Raw genomic sequence first — 26,048 nt, forward strand, 5'->3', positions numbered from 1 at the left:
GCAAATCTTGCAAAAAATGTATTGTTTGTTGTTACTTTGTCCTCCAGAAGTTTAACTTGCATAGTCTTGCGTATTCAAATTTGTTTCTGGCTTAAAAATTTGTGCTGACATAATCCTCATCACAAGTTGCTTGTGAAAGGTCATTTTCGAAATTAAAATATATTTTGAACAGATTAAGAAATTTGATGAGCCAGTCAAGTTTACAGTCATTCATGCTGATGTCTTGTGAAAAAGACCTTCTTTCGAGAATTAATAACGATGCAATAATTGATGTCTTGGCATCGACTAGTCAAACGATGAAAATGTTGCTATACTAGTCAATATTGAATAGCGATGGTGTCTACTATTTCTAGACTCCAACTAACAGCAGTGTTTTAGAAATATTTGTTTTTATCAATATTTAGGCTGGGAAGTTTAAATCTTTTTTTTATATTTTAAATAATAATAAACAATAATTTTATAAAACGCTAATTATCCCGTTGATGGGCTCAGTGACGCAACAGTTTTTAAACTATTACTGTAAGTTAATATAATGTTTTTTGACCAATTTTTTTTTAATTTGCATTAAAATATATAATTTCTAAAAAAATCTCGCCTTAAAGCCTAATTTCATTGTGATAATTAAACTTTTTTAGTTTTTAGTTCAGTGACGCAACCTAATTTTTACAGATGTGCATGTGACAAAAAAACACTTGAGTTATTTTTAAAGACTAAAAGTGTTTTCACTCAAGACATATATATAATCTCAAAGATTCTTTCTAACAAAAATATGGATGCGTTTTGTTTAAAATATTGCAAGAACTCGCCCTCAAATTTTACTCACTTTTTCGAATAATAAAAAGAAAAAACAGTTGCTAACATTCATCAAATTTATCTACTCGGTTCAAATATTTTCTACTCAAAATATATTTTAACAATAATTTTAAGGTGTTTAAACTACAATTAAAGAAAAAAAATCTTTTGAAAAAAGAAATTTCCATCGTGGAAATAGCCATATGTGTGTATATATATATATATATATATATATATATATATATATATATATATATATATATATATATATATATATATATATATATATATATATATATATATTTATATATAAAATTTATGCAACATACAATGAAGTGGGCCGCCGTGACCAATTTTCCCGGGCCGGTTTTTCAAGCCAGTCCAACCCTGGTCTCTATCTGAAGCTGAGCTGCTATGTCCTGATAAAAAAATCAAATGTGCCATTTGCAATAAAGCGAATGTAGAGGAAAAGAAGCATTCTGTTTTTAAGTTGCTCTGCACAGTTGTCACTCCAAACTGTTATATTCCGTTGGTAAGAAGTCAAATGTCCTGAATTAATAGCTAGCATTAAACACGAGGCAATTTTTCCATTACATTGTCCCTCATGCCACACTCACATGACGCCATTGGTCGTGTCTGTTACATGAATCTCAAAGTTGAAGCATGAAAGCTGACGACTATTGTGCATGCTAATATGGGACAGTTTTGGCAGTAGATCCTTTTCTAGATCCATAGTAAAAGTACGTGACTGACTTCCGGGTAATGCTTTTTGCAGCATCACCTTAAGATAAAGTAATTCAAGTTCTGTCTTACCTAATGAGGCTACATATATGTTATTGTTCTTTCTTTTAAGATCAATAGCATCACACGTTTTGGACGTTTCAACCCTTTTAAATGAAAGTTTAGGAAATTTTTTCAATAAAAACAGATGAGTAAAATTTATTCAAGATCGTTTTATCAGGTTCTTTAATTTTGTGAGCCTAGTACATTCTGTTAATATTCAGATACGGATTCAAATACTCTCTCTCGCAACTTTAATGGCTTTCATCCCTGAAAAAGCTGTTAATGTGGTTTTTAACCACTTTCCTGTCGTGAAAAGTATACTTTAAATTTTTTGCCCCTCCACGCTTGTCTTTAGCTTTTTTTCTATTAACAAGAGTGGTCATCTTTTAGGGGCTAATAGCCTAAAAGTCTAGAAATATATTTTTGCATACCCTTATGTATGTATGTATGTATGTATGTATGTATGTATGTATGTATGTATGTATGTATGTATGTATGTATGTATGTATGTATGTATGTATGTATGTATGTATGTATGTATGTATGTATGTATGTATGTATGTATGTATGTATGTATGTATGTATGTATGTATGTATGTATGTATGTATGTATGTATGTATGTATGTATGTATGTATGTATGTATGTATGTATGTATGTATGTATGTATGTATGTATGTATGTATGTATGTATGTATGTATGTATGTATGTATGTATGTATGTATGTATGTATGTATGTATGTATGTATGTATGTATGTATGTATGTATGTATGTATGTATGTATGTGTGTGTGTGTGTATGTATGTATGTATGTATGTATGTATGTATGTGTGTGTGTATGTATGTATGTATGTATGTATGCATGTATGTATGTATGTATGTATGTATGTATGTATGTATGTATGTATGTATGTATGTATGTATGTATGTATGTATGTATGTATGTATGTATGTAGTGTGTGTGCAAAAATCTGCTGAAAAACTATTAGGTTATAAATGCAGCAAATCGTTCTTAAACGATGTGTTCTTAAACGATGTGTTCTTAAACGACACATCACTCAAAAGATGATGATGATGATGATGCTGATGATGACGATGATGATGATGATGATGATGATGATGATGATGATGATGATGATGATGATGATGATGATGATGATGATGATGATGATGATGATGATGATGATGATGATGATGATGATGATGATGATGAACGACATGCTTTAACCTTACTTACCTATCATTATATATCAAGTAACTTAATTTTAAAAAAAATTCAAAATTGTTTTGTGTATGAGAGTGATTAGATTACATAACTTAATTATTTATTTATTTTTTTGTCACATTTAAAGTTGTAAATAATTTTTTATACATTATGAAAAATGTGTTAAAGTGTATATATAATTGATTAAAATTTTAACTAAATAAAAAGTGTAATAAGAAAGGCTAAAAATTTGATAAAGTTAAGTCAACAAAAAATAGTAAAAGTGAGAAAAGAACAAATATTAAAAACTTATTTTCATACCTTATTGATTTAATGATTAAAAAAAAAAGCTCATCAAAAAATCATTACAATATCATTCGGTTGTAAAAAGTAGTGATTCTTTGAAATCATACACTTTGTAATATTTTTTAATGTGAGAGGAAAAGATCCTCTACTGAGTAGTTCCATATTTAGTTACCAGGGTTTAGAATATTCGGAATATTCTAACTTTTAGAAAAACTGAAATTTCTGGTAATAAACTTTTTTTTCCTGTTAGTATTTGTATCTTTATGGCATTAGAACATAGAAGTTGTAATGCGTACCTAAGGCCGTCCGTAAGAAATAAATTGAGATATGGCACTGCTTAGCGAGTTTTATTGTTTTTGTAGTTTAGTATTCTAGTCACTGATCTCTATAATAACTGGATAGCGCATCTCTAATATCAAAATTGATGCGAAATCGCCATATTGGAAAGCCCCAGAACGCTGTAATCTGATATGTGTATTTAAAGCGATAAGCCGAAAAACAGAACTTAAAGCTTACGAGATTATAAATTTTGGGGCTTTCCAATATGGCGATTTTGGCGTCAAAAAATTAGAAGTTTTGCTCGGAGTTGCGCTATCCAGTTATAATCAATGATATATTAAAAATAACTAGTTGTCTAACTTCCGCGTATTTTTAGAAGCAAAAATCGGCCATTATGGGGGGCAAATTTAACAAATCAAAAGCTTCGTATTTGTTTTGTTTTGATAAATAGCGTAAAGATTTTGCCCCCCATAATGTAGGTATGTGCGTATCTGCGATTTACGACACCGATTTTAAAGTTAAAATCTGTGACCATTTTTTCACCACGTGCTCGAGGTAGGTGTCGTAAGGATGGATTTTTCTCGTCTTTTTTTTAGAACTTTATATTGACTTAGATAATATTTTAAAAGTAGAGTGTTGTAAGTTTATTGCAATCTGTTTTTTTTTTGCAGTTACTAACGTTTTTAGTGATTTCATTGCTATTGAAAACTTCATTCCTGTTCTGGAAGTGAATTGACATTGAAGGGATGATGGGTTTTTTTTCTAACTTTTGAATCAATTTTATATATCTATTTTCTATGTACCTGCCAAATTTCATTAAAAAATAATGACACGCTCATATTCTATTTTTGCACGCAGTAAAGGTACCAAATATTCTTCTGTTGGGGAGGTTGGGGGGGGATCCAAGAATATGAACCTTTTGTATATTTGACTTTTTTATTCATTAAAAAATTGTTTTTTTAGAAAAATGAAACTTTATTTAAAATAATGGTGATTTTTTTAAAGTATTCAAAACATGATTTACACACAAAAACACAAAAAAAAAAACCATATTCTGTTATTAGTTGAATAAAAATATAACCGAGGCAAAGTGATGCGCTAAAAACTAAACAATGAAGTTCTATTATAAAACCACCGTAAGCCGAACGCTGATTTTTTAAGTTGGTTGCAGTTTTCTTAAGCATTCCTTATAATGAATTTTTGTCACTTAAGTGGGTATAACTTTTAGTAGAATCATTAGTTTTTTTATGAAATTTTCACCATCGTTATACTGATTTAAAGCTCTTTACAATGATGTAAAATAATAAAATAGCTGAATAGTTTAAAAATTTTGCACACATACCTACATAATGGACGATTTTTGCTTCACTTTTTTTTATACCGATTTACGGCAGTTAGACATCTAGTTATTCTTAATATATCATTGGTTATATGCTATTCTTAATTATTAGTTATTCTTAAATATTAGTTATTCTTAATATATCATTGGTTATATGCTATGTTATTATACGCATGCGCAATTTTTACGAAAAAAAATCAACACTTTCAAAATGGCTACGGACCTTGGCAACGAACGTAATTTTTCACTAGAAACCAAGTAATTGCATATTTGCCAACATAAATAAAATCTTTTGTTGCTATTTTAATTCAAATTAGTTTGAAGATAACCCAGTTGTGTACAAAAACACTTAAAACAAGAGAAGGAGCATCTAATCGTTCGTTAACATTTGTTGTTGAGAAAGGTGGCTGGTTAACTACTCGTGATTTGTTTACACTTTTTGGACCCTACGTTCTAGATTTCTAATCGTGGAAATGTAACCAAATTTTTTGAAAAATTTTGAAGAGACCTTCTTCCATTTATTTCTTTTGGCTGTTCTTAGCATTCAATTTTTTTAATGGACAAAAAAGATGCTTTTATGGATTACCTTATTGACAATTAAAACTACCTTTTATTTAGTTATGTTTTTTAATAAAAAAGGAGCTATATATTTTTTAACAATGTAAATGCTGTTGCCAAAAGTATTTTCAACTATTAAAATTTTCGTTTTTTTTCTTCTTTCTTTTCAGGAATTAACACCCTACTTTTAGGATTAGTTTTCTGATGGTGAGATTTTAGGATGCTTTTTAACCGCTTTGTTGGGCAAGGGATAGATTGATAAACGCGCTTTAAATTGTTAAACTCAAGATGAATTGATTCTCCACCTTGTTCGCTATTGAATCCAAAGCCAGCACCCCATTTTCTCAAAAATGGAATAGCGTGATCTTCTAACATGTGTAACTTTGGAGGCACTGAAGCCTCAGGCCAAGTTGTACAGTAAAAATTCATCAATTCATCAATATTTTTTTCTAAAGAAAAAATGATAGCAACATGAATTATTGTGTACTTATAATCCCATCTTTATAAGTTAAATCATCATAATTATCTTGCTAGGTATTTTTGTAGTTTCAGTATACTCTTCAACTTCAATAACTATAACACAATAAAATTTCCAATTGCTTTGAGAAACTCATTAAAAGCAGAAAGAAAAAAAAAATCAAATAAAACATACCAAGTTCATTAAATATTTCTGCTGTCATGGTATTTTTTGAGGAGAATATGCTATAGCATGCAGAAAATTTATGAAAGAGTAATTTATATTTTCTACTGATTTCAATTGCTTTTTCATGAATGCTTGTTCCAGAAAATCCTTCATCAAAAACAAGCTTTGGAATAGAATTACACAACATTAGTATTGAGTTTTTCTAAAAAAAAAAATTGTCTCTTCAAAAGATATATTGCATGATTTTATATTATTTGTTATTATTGTTATTAATAATAATGTCTTAGATTTGGAATAAATTCATTTATAAAAGAAAGGGAACCTGAAGCATTTTATGCACATAATTCCCGATAAAACTTTTTCCATGGTATGCTTGTCGCTGAACTTTCAGTTTTTGTAATGTTGTTTCAATCTGTTGTGTGCATGGTCCCTCACCTTTCTTCAGTGTAGATTGAAGCTCCAGAGTATTTCATTGTTTTTTCTATGGAAGGTATATAATTGTTTTTAAATAAAAATTAGTTAAATAGCAGGAGTAATAGCTTCCATGAGGAAACATTGGTCTGCAATCATCCAGATATAACAAATAAAGTACTTAAGGTGGTACTAGCCTATAAAATTTCAAAATTTTTTTTTTTTTTTTTTTTTTATTATACAAATTTGAAAAATATTATTTAATAACACTAAATTTTTTTTCATTGTACATAGTTTTTAACAAATATTACACTAAAAATCAAAGGATTGAGAGTTTAACATTATCATGTCGTCAATGCCAAATTTTTAAGAAATCCTGACCATTTCATTTTTCCTTTTCTTTAGAAAATCAAGTTGAGGGAAGTAAATTGACTTTATATTTTCCACATTTTCAGGATTATTTAATGTAGCCATTGTCATAGCATCATTCACCAGCTGCATTTGTTCATCAAGATTAAAAATAGAACTTTGAAGGTCTGACAGTTGTTTTTGCTTTGACATAAATTCATGATATTTTTCAGAACAGATGCTGCTATCATTTTTTAATACTCCTTCTGCTGCTATTAGAATATCCAATTCATGAACTTCTTCTTCAAACATGTTGAAATATTTAAGATAAATCCCAATAGCAATGTGCAGAGTTGGTATAGAAACCTTGGTACAAATGTATGCGTATGAGTTATAATTAAAAAAAATTTAATTAACTTTTAGTGATGTTGTACAGCAAAGCAATTATCACTAGTTAAAGTTGAGTTAAACAAGAGAAATAATTTTACCTGATCTAGAGGTACCTTCAAAATTGGTTCTGTTATGACATTATTGAAATTTTTAGCATCTGTCTTGAGACCCCCATTTTCCATAAATCTTTGATAATCGGTTTGAAGACTTTCAAGTGTGCGACATTCTATTTCTGTTCTTTCTTCTTTATTAAGTTTCATTTCATTTGCTGTTGCACAACAGAACAGACAACAGTGTCTCCCTAAAAAAAAAATACTACAAGTTGTTAAAATTAAATTCATCTTTTAAAGTCAAATTTCTTTTATAACTCACCTGAAGCTCCTGAAATACCATAAAGTGCACAAAGAAATTCATAATCACCAAAGATGAACACTGTAATGTTGTTATCCCTAGATAAAATATATCTATTTTTTGAAATCAGTAAGGCTACATATATATATATATATATATATATATATATATATATATATATATATATATATATATATATATATATATATATATATATAAAATATATATGTATATATATATGTTTATATATATATATGTATATATATACATATATATATAAAAATATATATATATATTATTTCCATACATACATATATGTGTATATATATTACTTGCTTCTCTTGCTTATACTTCATTCTTTGTAGATCTTCTATTTGTTCTTGAAATCTTGTCATGGCTACTTTGATGTTGACTCTGTAGTCCTTTGCCTTAAAAATGTTGAAAACAATAGTATTTTCTTTACTATTTGGATTTAAAGTATTTACAATCTGGTAACTCATCTTAAAACTTCCTCCACCATAAACTCCTCCAATTTTAACTTGAATATCTTTTTCAGGAATAAACTTATGATTTACAAGACCATTACAAATATATATATATATATATATATATAAACAAAAATATAAGTAATTTGGCATCTTACAAAGATATACAAATCATATAAATCTTATTTTAATGCTGTAAGCTACATTTGAAGTGTTAAAAATTGCTTTAGTGTAAGAGATGTGTCATTTGCAAATTGATATATGCTACATTTGCTTAACTAATATTTTTTCTAAAGATTTTAATTTTTGCTTAGGTAACTTTAAACCTTTCTAGTTGATCAAGATGTCTGAGAATATGTGTTGAAAGATCTTTTATATAACCCCAAGGTGCTTGATTTATTTCAAACTTTCCATTTTCTTCTTTGTAAAAGGTGAAAGGAGCATTTTCAACCACAATGTCATCTCCAGACCAGGTTTCAGCAACTACTCTCAGAGAAGCATATGATGCTGTGCCTATGTCAAATGTTTTAAGCCACCTGTTAAGAAAATAAGTTATTTTAGCTTATGGTGATATCAATAACTAACTGATTAGAAATCATTATCCAATTGCAATTACCTAGACATTGTTTTAAGTTTTTCCCATGGGATACCCATATCTGTTTTCATAGCTACCATTTCACTTGCACTTATTTCAATATGTTTAACTGTTGAATTTGCTAGTATTGATTGTCTTGTCTCTGGTGGAAGAGTTTTTACTAATTTTGAAGTTTGATATCCAACTGCATTATTTAAAGTGCCTGCTACAACTTCAAGATGTCTCTTGATGGAAGAATTTCGACAGCGGGTTGTTGATTTTGCTGCCTGGTTGCTACAGACATAAGCTTTTGGTGTATGTGTAAATAACACTGGCTGGAAAGTAAGCAAGTAAATTAATTATAATTTATGGTTTATAAAAACTAATTTTGTTTGTTTGTTTTGAAATAGAGAAAAGTTACTTACTCTTGGCCCTCCACTTTTAAATTAAATTGATTTGCCTCCTGATTTTTCCATCTTTTGTTTAATGATGTGAAGTGTGGCTTCTTCTACTTCTAGTGGAATATCACTATCTTTAGTTAGTTTAAACATCTCAGATATAGTGATACTTGATCTATATGGTGTGGATGGCGATGATGATGATGATGATGATGATGATGATGATGATGATGATGATGATGATGATGATGATGATGATGATGATTTTTAAGCAGGGAATCAATTTTTTTACTTGCCATCAAGTCGTCATAATAAATATTTTCTTTGCATTGTGGGCAAAATGTTTTATTTAAATGCTTTTGTTTCATTTCTTCAACTATACATAAAAAGCAAAACAAATGTTCACATCGTTTTAGTGTAACAGGTAATTTTGGTATTTTATTACACATACAGCATAGACATAGCTCTAAGTAAGGGTTTAGTTCATTTTTAAGCTCTGATATATCTATATTTTCACTCAGGCTGTATATAGTGTTAAGTGTTAAGCTTTCTTTTATTGATGTAAGCATGGCAACTGTCCAACGGTTATTTTTTCCAGGTCTTCCTAAAAAATCTTTCTTTGTTTTCAAAATTGATTGTGTGCCTATTGCTCCCTTTCACAGTTTCTCAGCCATCTGACACACTACACAGTTGCTGTTGTGTAGCTGCCAATATGTTGTGTTGTGTAGCCAGAAAATAAAAGTCACAGATGTTGTTTTTTTCCTTTTGCTAACATTATTAGCTGTGCAGTGACATTATATTACATTTATGACATATTCTTTTGGGATGAACACTCTCTATATCTGTCAGTTTGACAAAAAAAACTTCTTCTATTTTGATTTTGCTAACATTATTAGCTGTGCAGTGACATTATATTACATTTATGACATATTCTTTTGGGATGAACACTCTCTATATCTGTCAGTTTGACAAAAAAAACTTCTTCTATTTTGATTTTGCTAACATTATTAGCTGTGCAGTGACATTATATTACATTTATGACATATTCTTTTGGGATGAACACTCTCTATATCTGTCAGTTTGACAAAAAAAACTTCTTCTATTTTGATTTTGCTAACATTATTAGCTGTGCAGTGACATTATATTACATTTATGACATATTCTTTTGGGATGAACACTCTCTATATCTGTCAGTTTGACAAAAAAAACTTCTTCTATTTTGATTTTGCTAACATTATTAGCTGTGCAGTGACATTATATTACATTTATGACATATTCTTTTGGGATGAACACTCTCTATATCTGTCAGTTTGACAAAAAAAACTTCTTCTATTTTGATTTTCAGGCTAATACTCATAGGGTATTGCTTTTTTCCGAGCCATTTGCCACAAACTCTTCACATGAATTTCAAATTTGTGTTGTGTAGTTCCATCTAAAGACAAAAAAATAATATTAGAGAATGCAAATTTATAAACAACGCTAGCAGGTTGAGTTGAGTTGTAGCACTTATACATAGTTTAGAACCAGCCAAAAAAAGTGCAATATTGTCATCACTTGTAAGCCATCAACGTAAAGTAAAAAAATTGAATGCTCAGTAAAACTTCCTTTTTTGTTTTGTATATAGACTGAATTTCAGTTTTAAAAAAAAAATCTAGAAATTCTACGATCAGATTTTATTTTATCCTGACTTTAAAATTCTCAATTTTACCTTTATCGACAAGCTGCTTTTTCAGTTTTTTATATTCGCGCGCAATCAAATTTCAAGGTTTTTTTAAGGCTGATGTAAACTTTGCTTATAATAGGAACTATCCCTACTTACACTTTTTTTTAGAAGATTCCTATTTGTAAAATTATTTGAGAAAATGTTAGGATTGCAGCTATTGATAAATCATAAATTTTTTTCATGTTTACATCGCTTTCGATTTCTATTTTTGGAGCATGCGCATAATAACATAGCGCTGTTTCGCTTTATGTGAACGACCGTGAGATCCAGTGATTCTAGTTTATTGGCAACTCCTTCCTTACGGTCCGCATACCGCGCATACTATTTTTATTTAAAACAGTTTCGTGACCCGGCAAAAAAGTTTGATCTAAAAAGCTTAAAAATTGACTCGACATTTAACAGTTTTCTTCCTCTAAATCAAAGAAGATAATGAAACTGAAAGCACTTAGCTGGCAAATACATTTCATTACATTATCTGAACTGATATTCTAAAAGGGTGACGGCAGTAGTAATGGAAAATACAGGCTACGCTGATGAGCAGATTAATTCATCAACTACTGAAGCGGTTAACAGTTCAAATGATTTCATTGTTGCAATGTTTGTTGTAGTATTTGATACTAAAAAAGGTTATTTAAATTTTTCTTTTTTTAAAAACGTAGTGGTACTCTGATACACATAAAGCTATACCTCAACCTATATCTATTTATAGGTATATAGGTTAAGGGATAGACTTTGCATTTTCAGTAGTAAGCTTGTAGGTGTATAAGCTAACAGATAAACTACATATTTATAATAGCAAATGCATCTATTTAGTATGCAGCAATTCACAGTATCTTTGTGCTGGTCACTAATAAAATTGGAAAATCAGAATAATCTATACCTCTTATAGACAGTCAAACTGAATTTTACAGAAACTGCTAACAAGTGAAATTTCATGAAAATGTATCAATGTTAAATCTCATATCTTAACTTATTCAGAAGTGTGTTTGACTTATTCAAAAGATGTTTACTTTTGTTAAACCTAATTTCATTCACAAACAAAGGTACTCAAGAATATGAATTATTGAGTACAACAGGCTATATTAAATTAGAAGCCTAAGTCTAAAAGTCATCTTCATTATCAATTTACTGATGGATGTCATTAGGAATAAATCTTTAAATTCCATTCAAAGTTTTTTTTTTTTAAATTTATATACTTATATTTATTCACTTATCTTATTTTATTTTATCTACAATTACAATATTATGCTTTCTAGAATACAGTATACAATTAATATCTTTTAATTTTTTCACTAAAAATTCAAAGCAAAAGTATCTTTACATGCTTGTGTTTCAAAGTAGTACAAATTCTTTTTTTTAAATACTGCTGTTTATGTAAGTCCAGCTTTAAAGTAAGAACCATGTTAACAATAACACATAAAAATCTCAACAAATTTTTAAAAGATCATTGTTATGATAAGAATTATATAATTATTATTGGTTTTAAATAAAAAAATCTTAATTTTCATCATGCTTAACAAATCTTTTCAGCTATGCTCATATAACCAATCATGTGACTGCTTTTAACTTTTTTTACTATTCTGTATTCCAAGTGAAGTTTTAATTTATGTTAAATTATGCGTATCTGCCATGTTGGTTCACAAACGAATTATAACACTGAGCGTATTCAATTATTGTCTTGAGTAAGGCAGAGAGCGATTATTATAAAAACCTTTCAAACCAAAGTAAAACTAGATATAGAACTAAGATCTCAAAAATTGATAATATTGATCCATATTCGTTGAAAAAGACAGATTATCTCTCTGATCCAGAATTCTATCCTAAAATCTCCCATGCTGATATTGTTACATATTTATTGTTTGCACCAAGCGCTGCCATCAAAGAAAAACTTAAATGCTTTAAAAGTTTAGAATTGTATAAATATTTTAACTATGTAAAGACAATATCAAAATAAACAAAATTCCCAATAAGACTAGAAAGAGGACATTTTTCAGTTGTGCAGGCTATTATACGTGTACAAAAATATCTTATATATAGTTTTTATATGAATAAGAATGAATATATTAATATTAACTAACCAGAAGCAAAATGATCAGAACAAACTCTGTAGTGACTTGCACTTGTATCGATATCTTTACGTTTTATAACAGCAAACCATTTTGCTCTTCGTTCTGTTGACAACAATTCCGTATCTTTATCATGGTGATCAATAACCTTAGGAATTCTATAAAACGACTTCTTGCAGTTTTCAGAACGATTACTGCAATTAAAAATGCAACAGAAGACCATATTTGAAGATATAAAGAGTTTATGAGTTATTCAATTAAAACTTTTTCTGAAAAAACTTTATACAACACTTTTGTTTTGTTGTTAAAAATTTTTGAGTTGAAACTTATACTAAAAGGAAATAGTAGCTAGGAAAATAGCTAACTGATAAGTTTTGATATTGTTAACTTAGAAAACCGCATCTGAATAAAGTTGCGCTAAAGTTGTTTGTGAACCAACATGGCAGACAAATGTATTTTGATTTTCGTGACATCATCTCGGAACACAGAATAGCTCATTTATAGTTCAGTTCTAGAAAATAGTAAAACTGACAGCAAGTCTGCTATTTAAGTGCTTCTCTGGAATTTTGCCTAGTAATTTAAAATGTGACTCATTTTTGCTGTTTCTTTTATTGTATTTGAAACATGTTTAGTGGTATTGTCCAAGTAATTATATTCAATTATATTAGTTTTGTTTAAATTAAAATTCTTTTTTCTTTATTTAATTGTACTTAACAAAATTTCAATAAACATTCATGAGTCTATAGTGGATAAACTTTTCTATTTCCTGTATTTTTTGTATAAAAGATATATTTTCAATTAGAATTGATTGAATTTTGATTCAACAAACTAACTGTTGTATTCTTAAATAAACAAATCAGGTATTTAAAGATTATTTTTTTTTTTTTAAAAAAAAAAAAAAGAACTTTACTAATTCTGGTGATTTTGTCATATAAAATGTTGTAAAATTCTTTTCAAACCTTACAAAAACTTTCCAAATCTTAGAGTCATAGAGACCTGCTTAAGATTACAATTTCTCATCTAATCTTTTCACTAATTCCTTTATAATAATTCTACTGGATTATAAAGGTTCTTATTGACGCTTGTTTCTTAGTATTTATAGGATATTAAAAAAAAAAAGTCATGTTAAAAATTATGTTATGTAATTATATAAAACATAATTTCACTAAAAGTGTTATTGTGATTGCTTTGCAAAAAAGTACGCTATTTTATTGTAGAATACAATATATTTTAAGCTATAGAAGTATAAGCCACCTTAGATAATATTATTACCTCATATCATAAATTATAAGACACTAAAAGATCTTAAACATTAAAACATCTACAAATGTGTGTAAATGTGTAAAATAGTAATAACAACAACAAAAAAGAAGTAAATGATTGATGTTTATGAAATCTTTAAAAAATATTCTGTAAGAAAAAGGTGTATTTTAAAATTACCAAGTTTTTTTTAATACATTTTATGTTTATACTCATAAAACCCATGTAGAGTTTTTTGTCCCAATTTTCGCTCTTCAACCAGCTTGTTTAATGTTGGACTTGGAAAGAAAAGAGGGTTATCTGGTTCTTTAAAATGCCAACCATCTATAATCATTTTCACATTATCAAGTCCAATTCGATCAATGACTTCAAATGGTCCTAATGGATAACCAGCCCCAAGTTTCATTGCAGTATCAATATCCTCAACTGTGGCATGACCACGATCATACAACCTTAGTGCTTCAAGTAAGTATGGAAACAATAGTCTATTTACAATGAACCCTGATATGTCATTGCAAGTCACTACTGTTTTGCCTAAATCTTGAGCAAAATGAGTTAATTTTTTAATAGTTTGTTCTGATGTTTTTGATGAGCGACCAACTTCAACAAGTTTCATTTTCCAGACGGGGTTAAAAAAATGTAGACCACCAAATCTTTCAGGATAAGTCAAATGATTAGAAAGGTCACTTAATTTCAATGAAGAGGTATTAGAGGCAATAATGCTTTCTTTGGGCAATACTGTCTCAATTCTGTTAAACAATTCTTTTTTAATTTCTAAATTTTCTATGATACTTTCAATTACCAAATCCGCCTCTGTACAACCATTTTCAATGTGACAATGAGTTTCAATGTTTTTTAAAACATTATCTATGTATTTCTTTGCTCCCTTTGGCTCATTGGGAAATCTTTTTTGAGTTGAACGGCTCAAATTTCTCATAATTGCTACCATGCATTTTTGTACAGACTCATCCGAATCAACTATTGTTACTTTAAATCCATTTTGTGCCGCAATATCAGCAATTCCAGCTCCCATTATTCCAGCTCCTATTATTGTTACTTTTTGAATTTCCTTTTCCAAAGAACCCTCTGAGCTTGAGAAATAACATGAAAATACTTTATTGCGTGTCGATGTTGCTGACAATAACCTTTTGCCAATACAACTACTGGCCAACATTTTTTATTTTGTAAAAGTATAGTTGTACAATTCCCTAAAAAGTACAATCAAATGCAAATTTTAAATTTTGTTACATCCAATAACGATAATAATAATAATTTGAACTATAAAACTTTTTTATTCATTACACTGTTATTTATATAAATATAAAATTTATATCAGCTTAATTATCCGTAATTATTCGTCGTAAATTTAATAACTGAATATAATCACTGTTTCATTCTTTTCTAAGCATGCTTTTTAGCGCGATATGTTTACGTAAGTTGTGCTTCGTCACTCCGATTTTCAACCTTTTCTCTAAGACGTATCACATTATTTATTGAAAAATCTTCTGTCATGGAGAGTTTTGTTAAAAATACTTTGCTGCATGTTTTTTTTTGTTAAAAAAAAAAAAGGATTTTTAGTTTTAAACGATCTGCACTGAAAGGTAAACATTTCCGTTATTTTTTTTGAACGACCCTGTTTTTACTCTTCACAGTCAAAACTGGGTGTTTTTATTTCTTTTGAAATGCACCGGAAACATCAGCTGTTTATGCAATATTTTTTTGTATTTACTTTTTTTTTTTATTTTAATAGGTTTGTAATCTAAGTTTTAAGAAATTAATTGCTTGCATCAATAGGTTTTTTCCCTTTTTTTTTTCTTCGTCTTTCTCACTTACCAACAAGACATTCGCGTATTTTAAAGGGAAAATCAATAACAAAAAAAAAGTCGGTTTTCTTTAAAAAAAAAAAAAGTTTTAATATAACTAAATTAAAAAAATTAATTCAAAATATTATTCCAAAATATAATATTTTTTAAAATATATTTCGTAGTGAATAGCTCAAAACGTTATATTGTATTATTTATAACTGTTTTTGTTCATTAAAAAGTAACTTAAAATACTCGTATTCAAAGTATATCAGGCGTGGGTGTCATCTTTTACATTAATTTATTTTAAATTAATTAGTCAATTGTTAGCCTTAAAAGTTTTAAAAAGTATACATACATACATACATACATACATACATACATACATACATACATACATACATACATACATACATACATACATACATACATACATACATACATACATACATACATACATGAGTGCCTGCTAAATTGGGCACTAGTTGAAGAAAGATTGATAATGGGAGGAGCAACTTGTGGCAGCTGGACTTAACAATAAATGCTATTTCACTAGTTGGCCAGAGTTATATTTGACACTGGTTTATGCATTTTATTTAGCTTAGAATTCATAAGTAGAAAGAAGTAAAAATTTTTGATTATAATTTCTTTTAATATTTATATTTTCAAATAATTTTCTTGTGTATATTAGCTTTAGGTGAAAATTTTATTTTGTTTAATTTTATTTTTTAATGGAAATACTAAGACTAGAGTGGTAGAATAATGTGTATTATAGCTAATAAATAAATAAATAATTCTAGAATCTGTTCAATTTTAAAAAAATTTGTTTAAAAGAAGAACTTTTATTATTCATCTATCTTTTTATTAATTTGTTTTTTGTTTTTTTTTAGTTATTTATTATAATTTTGGACAGCACTACTATATATTTTTGAATGCTAGTGTTTCATTAAAAAAAAGAAATTATAATAATTTATTGCCAAATGATTAAATCCTTACATACATTATATATGCAGTTTTTTTACATAGGTAATTGTATAGAATGGTGTATACCAGATGACATTGATTTAGCTGGTGTTGAATTTAAAGCAATAGTTAGTGGATCTCATACTGTTACAGAAGATTTTGTGTGAGTTTTTTATTTTTTTTTAGCTGTACCATGTATATGTATGTATGTATGTATGTATGTATGTATGTATGTATGTATGTATGTATGTATGTATGTATGTATGTATGTATGTATGTATGTTAGAAATTTAAAAAATCCAAATTTTAGTTGGGCTACCTTCTTATTTCATGTGGTTTGCAATCAAGAAAATTTCTTTAAAATTGTTTAAGTTTTAATTCCTGCTCAAGAGATTCAAAGTTGTTAAAAAAAAAAAGTCAAAGCGCATTCTTTCCACATAAATTTGATTGAACCTATAAATATTACAATAAATTTAAATACTGAAGTGGTACATACAATGTTTTGTCAAAGTATTCACAAATGAATGATCACTTTCTATTCTACTTTGAAGTTTTTCTTCAGTGGAATGGTTATCAGTTTTCTGTAATACTTAATAATCAGAAAATATATTGTCATGTTATATCTGTGATATCAATACCATTAACTTTAAAGTACTGGCACAGGATTGTGCATAGCTATACTGATATAGTTTATCTGTGATCAAGATTAGTAGCAAATGATGAATTATCAATAACACTTTTTTTGGTGCTAACATTTTGTTTGTTTAATCTATTTGAATAGGGCGTTTTTCTAATATACTTTCTAGTCTATTTCTAAATTCTAAGTCTTCAAATGCTATTACTTTTTTTTCTCTGATCTCTGATGAAAGAGAATTTATATCTTGTTGAAAATATATAAATGCATTAAATTCTGCATGGATAATATCAAATAGCTTACTAAACTTGTTTGCTAAGTCAGTTTCTAATTTTTTACTAAACTTTCTTCTTTCAATTTTTGATTTATTCTTATTTTATAATTTTCATTAAAATAAAAGTTATGTAAAGTATATACCTATAAATACATAAAAATATAAACATTCAGTCATTAACTAAGCAGATAAACTAAACTTAGATAAATGTTGTTTGCTTTCCCTGATGAGTAATTAAAATCAAAATAAAACAAATAAAGTAGAAACAAGTAAAGTTCACTGAGTTGTCAGTAAATATTGGAATAGTCTCTTTTTTTCACTAATCAGCATCATTTGAGCATCTAGCCACTAAAGTTTTCAAATTTTTTTTTTGAACTGGTCTAATCCATGTTTATGTACAGTCACGATCAAAAGTTCAGAACATTATATAGAAAAACATAATTTCCTTTAAATTATCTATTTGTTTTATCAAAGTAATGATAATAACCATGACAATGATGATAATCATGACAATTGTTAGCTCAGCAATTTAATACTTGGTATGGTGTGCTTGAGCTTTTAGACAATTAGCTAAACATTGAGTAAATAATATTCAGGAGTAATAAGTTGAATCCATACCTGCTTTATTTTCTCTCACAGATCATAATCAGCAGATGAGGGTCCTCATTTTTAAGATTATCCCAGTGATTTTAAATGGGATTGAGGCTGGGTGAATTACCAGATGAGGGACCTGTGACTTCAATTCAATCCTCTTGTAACCAACTACTTATAAGTTTAGTCCTGTGGCAAAGGGTTTCCCTTCGTGCTGAAATTGATGGGTATTGGTGATGTTCTTAAATATTTCAATTTTTTTTTATAAATATTCTGAGGCAAATATGACCATTTATTGTGATGTTAGGTGTTATAAATCATAAATCACAACTTTGATTGGCTGTAATGGCATCTCAAATCGTGATTTTGGGCAATTTTTTACAGTCAGAGCACATATTGGGGGTTGTATCATTGGCAAAGCAGGTGTCTAATGTTTGTTACAATAACTAACTGTTCAGCTAATGATTCATTGCTAAATATTACATCCTTCAAGTCTGCCTTTGATCAATCCTTATATTTCCGACTGAACCCAATACAGTCTTGAATGTTTAGAAAGGCAAGGTTTTTTTTTTTTGGCTGGAACATGGTTCTTTAAAGGTTTGAATGAACATCTTCAATGTTTTTATGAAGCAGCTTGGTGTTACATTAGGATTTCCAGCAATAGCACTAAGTATCAATCCTTGTTCATGTAAGTCTGCGCATGTCTTTTTGCACAAAGTGTCAATCCTTGTTCATGTAAGTCTGCGCATGTCTTTTTGCACTAAGTGTCAATCCTTGTTCATGTAAGTCTGCACATGTCTTTTTGCACAAAGTGTCAATCCTTGTTCATAGCAGTCTGAGCATGTTTTTTTGTTGTGAATTTGTTAGTTTTTCCCATGATTAATAATTAAATTTTATTCTAAGGTAACTATAAAAATGTCTAAAACAAAATGATTGGTTCAAATATTAATTGCACATTTATATAAAAACATTACTCAAAGATGTTGATCTAAATTTTTGAATAGATATTTAAAATTTTCTGCAAGCTTTTTTAAATGTTCCAAACCTCTGAATTGTGACTTCATTATTATGTATGTATGCATTTAAGTGTGTCTATAAGTGTATCTATCTATTTTTATGTCAAAGAATTTTTTAATCGTTTAGTTTATTGCATAAGTAGTTATACATGTGTGTTTAAAATTAAATAAATTGCAACAATTTAAAATTTTTTCAATATTATCTGTATTATGAAGCACAAAATGACCTTTTATGGATGTATCATTATGTCTAAAGATACTGCTAGTTCTTAAATTGAATAGAGATAACTATTAATGCAGCATGTATCCAATGTGTGGCTTGCCATTGCTTTGGATATTTGTTGGCTTTAAATGGTTATGAACACCATAATAGTAATCATTTTCTCTCATAAATCTGTGGATGTTTATCTTAATCAAGTATAAATCTTAACAATCAGTCTGACTATAACTGTCCTATTAAGAAACTTACAAAGTCTCAAAATCTTTAGCAATTTGAGAAAGTCAGTATTAGACAAGTTCAATCATAATAAATTTCATGTCTTTGTGTAAATGACTGTGTCATAACATCAAGGTAATTTATCGCCTAGTACTAACACTAATTTTTCTTATATAATGATAACTTCAGATTTTACTACACTATACCTATTAGAGAGCAAATATTTTCAAGGAGAAAGTGTGTAATAAAACTTTAAAAGGAAGAACATCTGTTTGTCCCACTTGTGTGTCATGTAAGGAGGAATTATTATCAAAAAAAACTACTTGTGTGTCATGTAAGGAGGAATTACTATCAAAAACTACTTGTGTGTCATGTAAGGAGGAATTACTATCAAAAAAAAACTTGCTAGCAATTTTGAACTCTTAGTGACTACGATTATATAAAAAAAGATTTCACAAAATTTGCATTTTCATTAAGTTTAAGTAAGAATGTAGTTAATCTTTTAATTAACTTGACCTTTAAAAAGATAATTTTAAAGATAATATGCAATCCATAAAATGAAAAATTTATTACTACATTTTTTGACAAAATTAAGCTCTTTTGTTGTTTTTTTATTCCTAGCAAACTATGAAAATTGCACAAATTTTACATAGCATGATTTTAAATAACACTTACACAACTATCATACCTTTTATATTTTAGTTAAAAGAGTTAAAATAATAACTGGATATATGTGATTTATGTTTTCAATACTTACTTTTTCATAGGTACTTTCGTCACCAAGAGCACTATGGCCTAAGTTGTTATGCATTAAAGTCTGTAAGTGATACAGATGAAAGAGGTGCTCGTATGAAATCAGTAGGAATAATATGCACCAAATATACATCACTTCATGAGCATCAAGAGTTCTTGGAACTTCAGGTTAAGTAAGTTTTAATTTTAACTAAAGAGCATATGTTAACTGTAAAGTGAATAAATTCTGTTAAGGTGGAATGGAAATCCTTAAGGTAAAAGCATATTCAAATTCACATGTTTTTTCTTTGGCATTTCCTTCAGGAAAATTCATCTAAAACCTCAGTGATTAATGGGACATCAAAGGTATATAGGTTATATTTACAGACTACTGAACTCAACTAAAGTTTTTACTTAATTTAACTAACCTTTTATGATGAATTTTATTGTTTTCAATTACAAAACTTATTCAAAATATGGGACAACAGTGGTGACAAACGGGATGTTGCAATTTTTAAATAAAGTAACTGAGAATCAAAACTTTTAAATGGTTATAAAAAATTTCTTTGTTTTATAAGTTTACAATAGCAATAGAGTTAAACTTAAAATAAAGAATATTACAAATGCTTCAAGTAAAGATATTGTTCTAGAATGTATACTTTTCTAAAACCAACCTTAGAAAAAGTTATTGAATCTTAGATCGAACTTTAAAGTTCAGTTGAAATAGCAGGTTTTTACTCATTACCATTAAGCATCAGCATTTTGTTATTTTCAATTCAGTTTATAAGAAAAAACCTGTTTATTTTGGAAAAAGTGGTATTTTGGAAAATAGTTTCCAACAAAAAAAATTTCTGTAAAAAATAGCATTTGTGGTTTTATTTTTTTTGTATCAAAATGTGTTTTCCGTGAAATTAAATAATCAAAATTCCCATCTCCAGAATTTTCTTATATCAATTAACTTGTTTTTTGTAAGTGTTTTGATTGAATTCAGTTAACTTAAAAGTTACAATGTTTAAATTAAAAAGTTACATATAGTTTGGGGATTTTTTGATTAGAAGTGATTTAATGGAATTTACACCTCTTGACCAAAATTTAATAGATCAACTAAAAACTGATATTAATTCATTTATGACAAAACACAGGTAAATAAAAATATAATTACTCTGAACTTACCAAGTTGAAGTCCCAATTTGCATTTGCATAATTGTTACAATTCAAAACAATATACTATGTTATATTTTTCTTACATTACAATATGTATATATTGAATCCAAAGATTAGTCAAAAGAAGGAAAGATTAAAAATTGGCCCACTTGGATCTGCACTTGAATATATAAATATAATTAAAAAAAAAAATAAAGTTTAAACATTTTAAAAAAAAAAACCAAGAACCAAAATTTAAAATTTAGAACTAGATATACTTTCATATTCAGACATAGAATCAATTTTAACTAAAAACAGCTAGTTAGTATAATATTAACTTTTAATGAAATGTAAAAAATTTTAGTAAAATGTAAAAACTTTGCATATAAGACAACTAAGAGTTAGATATATGTACGTAATTAATGGTGCCATTATTTAAGTGGTAAATTTGAATTTATATTTAGATTTAAACTTTAAATTGATTTGAATGCGAACTTCTCAAATAAATTCTAAAAGAGTAATAAATGTCTAGTTTATTTGTATATAAGGTTAGTTCTATCTTTAAAGAAACCATTAAGTTTTAAAAGTTGTGTACTATGCATAAAAATTTATTTATTTGGATTAACTTTTACAGAGAAGTTAACAATGGCTGCATTGTAGCTAAATGTAAGCTATATAACACAAAACTGATAGTCATAAAGGGATCTACCTCATTAGCACTTAGTATCATCTGCAAACTTACAATAAGATATACAGCACTTTTTTTGTTTGCCAACCCTGTTAAAAAAGCTAGGACTGATCCATTAAAATGGTGGAAGAGTAACCAGACCACTTTTCTGTTGCTGCCAAGCTAACTCCAGATATTTTTTGTTTTTCAAGGACCTTAACACCAAGTGAAAAGTTAATTAAGTACTAATAGTAATATTATTAAGTCTTGTTGGCATTAACATCTAACATAAATATATTTAAGATTTAGCAAAAGAAAGCAATAAATATCTCAAATGGTTCTGAACCTATATATATATATATATATATATATATATATATATATATATATATATATATATATATATATATATATGTATGTATGTATGTATGTATGTATGTATGTATGTATGTATGTATGTATGTATGCATGTATGCATGTATGTATAAAATTAAGTTGAATAATGATGATATTCTAATACATTTCTGTTTCTTAAGGTATGCTTTGGATAAACAGTATCAATACCAGGACTTGATATCGTATTACTTTTTGTATCGTAATTGCCCAAAACGTAATAATACTTTTTTTGAAAAGCAACAAACAACGTTTGAAAACTGTGATCAGAAAAGTTCACAAATTTTGTCTGTTTTAAAGGTAAGGTTTAGTTGTTAATTTATTTGTTGTAGAATTTGATTTTTGTTATTTGTGTAAATAATAAAGAAGAAATATAGATTTTCTATTATATATGAAAATATGTTATGTTACTGGCATTTTTAAAAATGTATAGCACATAACTTTATAATCTTCAAGTAAGTTATCATTAAATCTGGCAAAATGTCATTAAATTTAAAAAAACTATATCAATGTGAAAGTGGATTTTTTGTTTTAATGTTTTATTTTAAAATTTTCTACTTTTTCTTAACTAGCTGCATTAAACTTTTTTTTTTCTTTTCACAAAAAACGGTTTTAAAGCAACCATTATATAAGAATTGCATAATTTTCAATATGTTTTTATTGGAGCCTGAGAGATTTCATGTATAATACAAATTAAAACCTTTACTTCAATCTTAGATAAGGCATCCTATTGGTTGCTTCTCACAATTCATAGCTTATTTTGGAGTTAACATATTTGTTTTGTGGAAATTTGTATTGCTTCAAAAAAGGATATTATTATTTGCTCCTCCTCCTGTTGGTGCTCAATGCTATAGAGGTAATAGTCATGTTTGTTATAATCAAGTATATTGGTGTTCAAATTTTTCTAAAATTGACAATCAAATTAACACCATTATTTTAATATTACTATAGGAACAAAAGATAAGGTGTGGTAGGTATTTTTTGTATAATTTTTGAATAGTGGCTCAAATATTAAGATAACAGTTATAAAGTTTTTTTCTGTGGTTTAAGTATACTGTCTTGGTCTATTGGCAAATCATGGGTATGAACAACTCAATCATGATTCTATTAACCATTTGTTTTATGTTAACGTGGGTAACCTCCTTGCTCTTAAGAATATGAGATCTTTCATAGCATGTAAGTAAAGATATCTCAATTCTGGTTATAAAGTAAAGATATCTCAATTCTGGTTATAAAAGATTTGTTTTTGTCACTTAATGTTTTATTTTGTTGTTTTTATTTTATGATTTTTCCTTATTGGTTAAACTTTAGGTACAACGGAAAGTATTTTGTATAGCAAGCAAGATGCTTATGATTTGTATGTTAACAAGCAAAATATCGAATGTCCATCAGATTATTTCAAACAACTTACTACTGCAAACTCTGCTGATCATGATAGGTATTCGCGGTTGTGTAAATACAGGTAGATGCTTATAATTTTTACTCTTGTTTAAGTACAATCAAATTTCTTATAAATGTGATGTTGTATTTAATAGTTGTGTTAGAGCATAGTAATTTATGTCAATATTTTAGTAATGAACAGCTCAGTTCTGGGATGGAAGTTACAGATGATGAGATTATGTATACAAGGTATACTAAAGCTAAAACAACGTAAACATTTTTAAAAATTCAAGTATTGAAGTTCATAATGTCGTGAATGTGTTTTTTAGATTTTTCATTGAGCAAAATAATCGAATATTTAACGTCCTTTATGGCATAACTTCAAAAGAAGATAAGTTAATTACTGCAAGTCATATGAGAGAAATGGGCCTGGATCCTAGCACTGATAGACTGTTGATTGCAGAACTAATAGACTTATACGATATCAAGTTGCAGATTTATAACGGGGCGTGTTGTGGAAGTTAGCGTGAGTTCGGAGTAATAATCGTATAATGTCCAAATGATGTCCTGTACATTAGAAAATTTATGCAGTGAATGTACCTACAATCACTTTCTAAAAATGCCTCCAACATGTACTTTTCGAAACTGCTTTTGAATGTACCTACAAATGTTATTTCTAATGCACCGCATTTTTAGAAAGTGATTTTCGCTTGTGGTAAACTCGGTTTTTTTTTAGGAATGTTTTCTGAAAAAAAGTTTCCAAAATTTAGATTATTATATATTTAGTAATTAAAACTGTTTTTAAAATAACTAAGAATGATTTATTTTAAATTTAACAAGTTTTCGTAATATATTTTATGTAAATAAAAGATTTTTTTGTTTTATTTTTTGTTAAAACCTTTTATAAATTTCTGCTACCGATGCAGGCACAATAAACTGTCATGTCTTCACTTTTCTTTTTTCCTGCAAAGTTGTTCAAGATTGCGCATTGCAGCTAATTGCAAATGCTCGGCACTTGAAATGATCCGTCAGCTTAAGCTCTTACGTTAATTGGATTTTTTACGCGTACAACGACATCTTTCATCAACATCCAATCCGAAATTCAACTCCTGTGCTCAGTATCGAATAGAGGTGTTTGGGCCTTCCTTTGGGCACATCCAATCTCACGGCAGCAGCTTGCAGCCGTGAGCTTCCTGCCCAAACACATAATGGCTTTTTAAGTTCTGCCACAGACTCAGTTTCTAGGAATTTTTTCACATTGTCAATACCACTCTCGGTTAGTTAATTATGCAGACCGAAGAAATTACGAAATGCACTTCTTTTTGAACATCTATTTTCGTAATAGACTTTAATAACTTTAACACTTTGTTAAATGCTAAATTACTTCACTATTCATATTTATAAACGACTTAAGACGTCTAAACAAAAAACCTTAAAAAACAATTTACTTTTAGCTCCATTTCGTTAAACATTTGTCAAAACTATTTTAAAACCCTAGATTTTTAAAGTTCAATTCTTCCAACACATAAAACCATGAGTAAAAGAAAAGTTGCAAAACGCCAATAAATTAACAAGATTAGGTCTAGTTTTAGACTTTTAGCCAACCGAAGGCCGCACATTTATTCCTCCTACCTATTGCAACCTTTCAACAACAACACGCATATTCTTTTATTATTAATGAAGTGTTGCTAACGGTTCTTTTTAATGACGTATTATTATGTATTATCGAAACCTCAGGACTTCAACTCGCAGTGTCGGTAAAGCAAAGTGTTTGGTTGGTAAATAAGCCCGAAAATTATAAGCACAATTGTGAACAACTTTTTAACAGCAATCAACTATATCAACTTTGTTGATGTAATTAAGAAAGATTCTTAATAACCAAATAAACTTTTTAGGAACTCAATGAAATAAAAGGCCAACTGCCACACAAACTGGAAATCGGATGATTGAATAACTTGTCCTAGGTGTGTCATGTAAATACTCTGCAATTCCTCATTTTTGTTTATGACTAATCTTGTGCTGAAATCATCCAAAACAGTTCTAGTAAAAGAGACTGTAGAACTCTTGTAACGCATTTTACACTCTTAAAAGTCTTAACATATGTAC

At 28.2% G+C, this 26,048-nt stretch overlaps 3 protein-coding genes and 1 pseudogene across 10 annotated transcripts; 1 reads left to right on the forward strand and 3 right to left on the reverse strand.

The window, feature by feature from the left end:
- Window positions 1-5,335: 5,335 nt before the first annotated feature.
- On the reverse strand, window positions 5,336-6,386 carry LOC149881074 (uncharacterized). Its single transcript, XM_090068523.1, has 3 exons — window positions 6,228-6,386; window positions 5,915-6,107; window positions 5,336-5,711 (listed from the first exon to the last, which is right to left on the reverse strand). Exons 1-3 carry the CDS (start codon window positions 6,234-6,236, stop codon window positions 5,398-5,400), a joined length of 516 nt encoding a protein of 171 aa, XP_089924649.1. The 5' UTR covers window positions 6,237-6,386; the 3' UTR covers window positions 5,336-5,397.
- Window positions 6,262-8,799, reverse strand: LOC149881075 (uncharacterized). 3 transcript variants are annotated; one of them, XM_090068525.1, is made up of 6 exons: window positions 8,507-8,799; window positions 8,217-8,426; window positions 7,427-7,503; window positions 7,153-7,355; window positions 6,698-7,030; window positions 6,262-6,386 (listed from the first exon to the last, which is right to left on the reverse strand). In XM_090068525.1, exons 1-6 carry the CDS (start codon window positions 8,563-8,565, stop codon window positions 6,375-6,377), a joined length of 894 nt encoding a protein of 297 aa, XP_089924651.1. In that variant the 5' UTR covers window positions 8,566-8,799; the 3' UTR covers window positions 6,262-6,374. The 3 variants fall into 3 exon arrangements, with proteins under 3 accessions (XP_089924651.1, XP_089924652.1, XP_089924650.1); XM_090068526.1 differs by lacking the exon at window positions 6,698-7,030 and having other exon boundaries at window positions 6,279-6,386; XM_090068524.1 differs by lacking the exon at window positions 6,262-6,386 and having other exon boundaries at window positions 6,631-7,030.
- A 2,116-nt stretch (window positions 8,800-10,915) lies between these two features.
- LOC145193894 (DENN domain-containing protein 11-like) lies at window positions 10,916-24,892 on the forward strand. 5 transcript variants are annotated; one of them, XM_090068531.1, is made up of 9 exons: window positions 10,916-11,211; window positions 16,740-16,839; window positions 20,395-20,548; window positions 22,706-22,862; window positions 23,280-23,418; window positions 23,613-23,738; window positions 23,874-24,024; window positions 24,135-24,191; window positions 24,272-24,892. In XM_090068531.1, the coding sequence occupies exons 3-9, from the start codon at window positions 20,520-20,522 to the stop codon at window positions 24,465-24,467; spliced, it is 855 nt and encodes a 284-aa protein (XP_089924657.1). In that variant the 5' UTR covers window positions 10,916-11,211; window positions 16,740-16,839; window positions 20,395-20,519; the 3' UTR covers window positions 24,468-24,892. The 5 variants fall into 5 exon arrangements, with proteins under 5 accessions (XP_089924657.1, XP_089924653.1, XP_089924655.1 ...); XM_090068527.1 differs by having other exon boundaries at window positions 10,917-11,211; window positions 20,395-20,553; XM_090068529.1 differs by lacking the exon at window positions 10,916-11,211 and adding an exon at window positions 15,429-15,512 and having other exon boundaries at window positions 20,395-20,553.
- Window positions 13,568-15,085, reverse strand: LOC145193895 (hydroxyacyl-coenzyme A dehydrogenase, mitochondrial pseudogene; annotated as a pseudogene). Its single transcript, XR_016445542.1, has one exon. The product of XR_016445542.1 is annotated as a hydroxyacyl-coenzyme A dehydrogenase, mitochondrial pseudogene (transcript).
- Window positions 24,893-26,048: the final 1,156 nt, after the last annotated feature.

This window comes from Hydra viridissima, unplaced genomic scaffold (genome assembly GCF_058129835.1).
Source record: "Hydra viridissima isolate aposymbiotic clone 2 unplaced genomic scaffold, HvirCarnegie_v1 scaffold_12, whole genome shotgun sequence".
Taxonomy (NCBI): domain Eukaryota; kingdom Metazoa; phylum Cnidaria; class Hydrozoa; order Anthoathecata; family Hydridae; genus Hydra; species Hydra viridissima.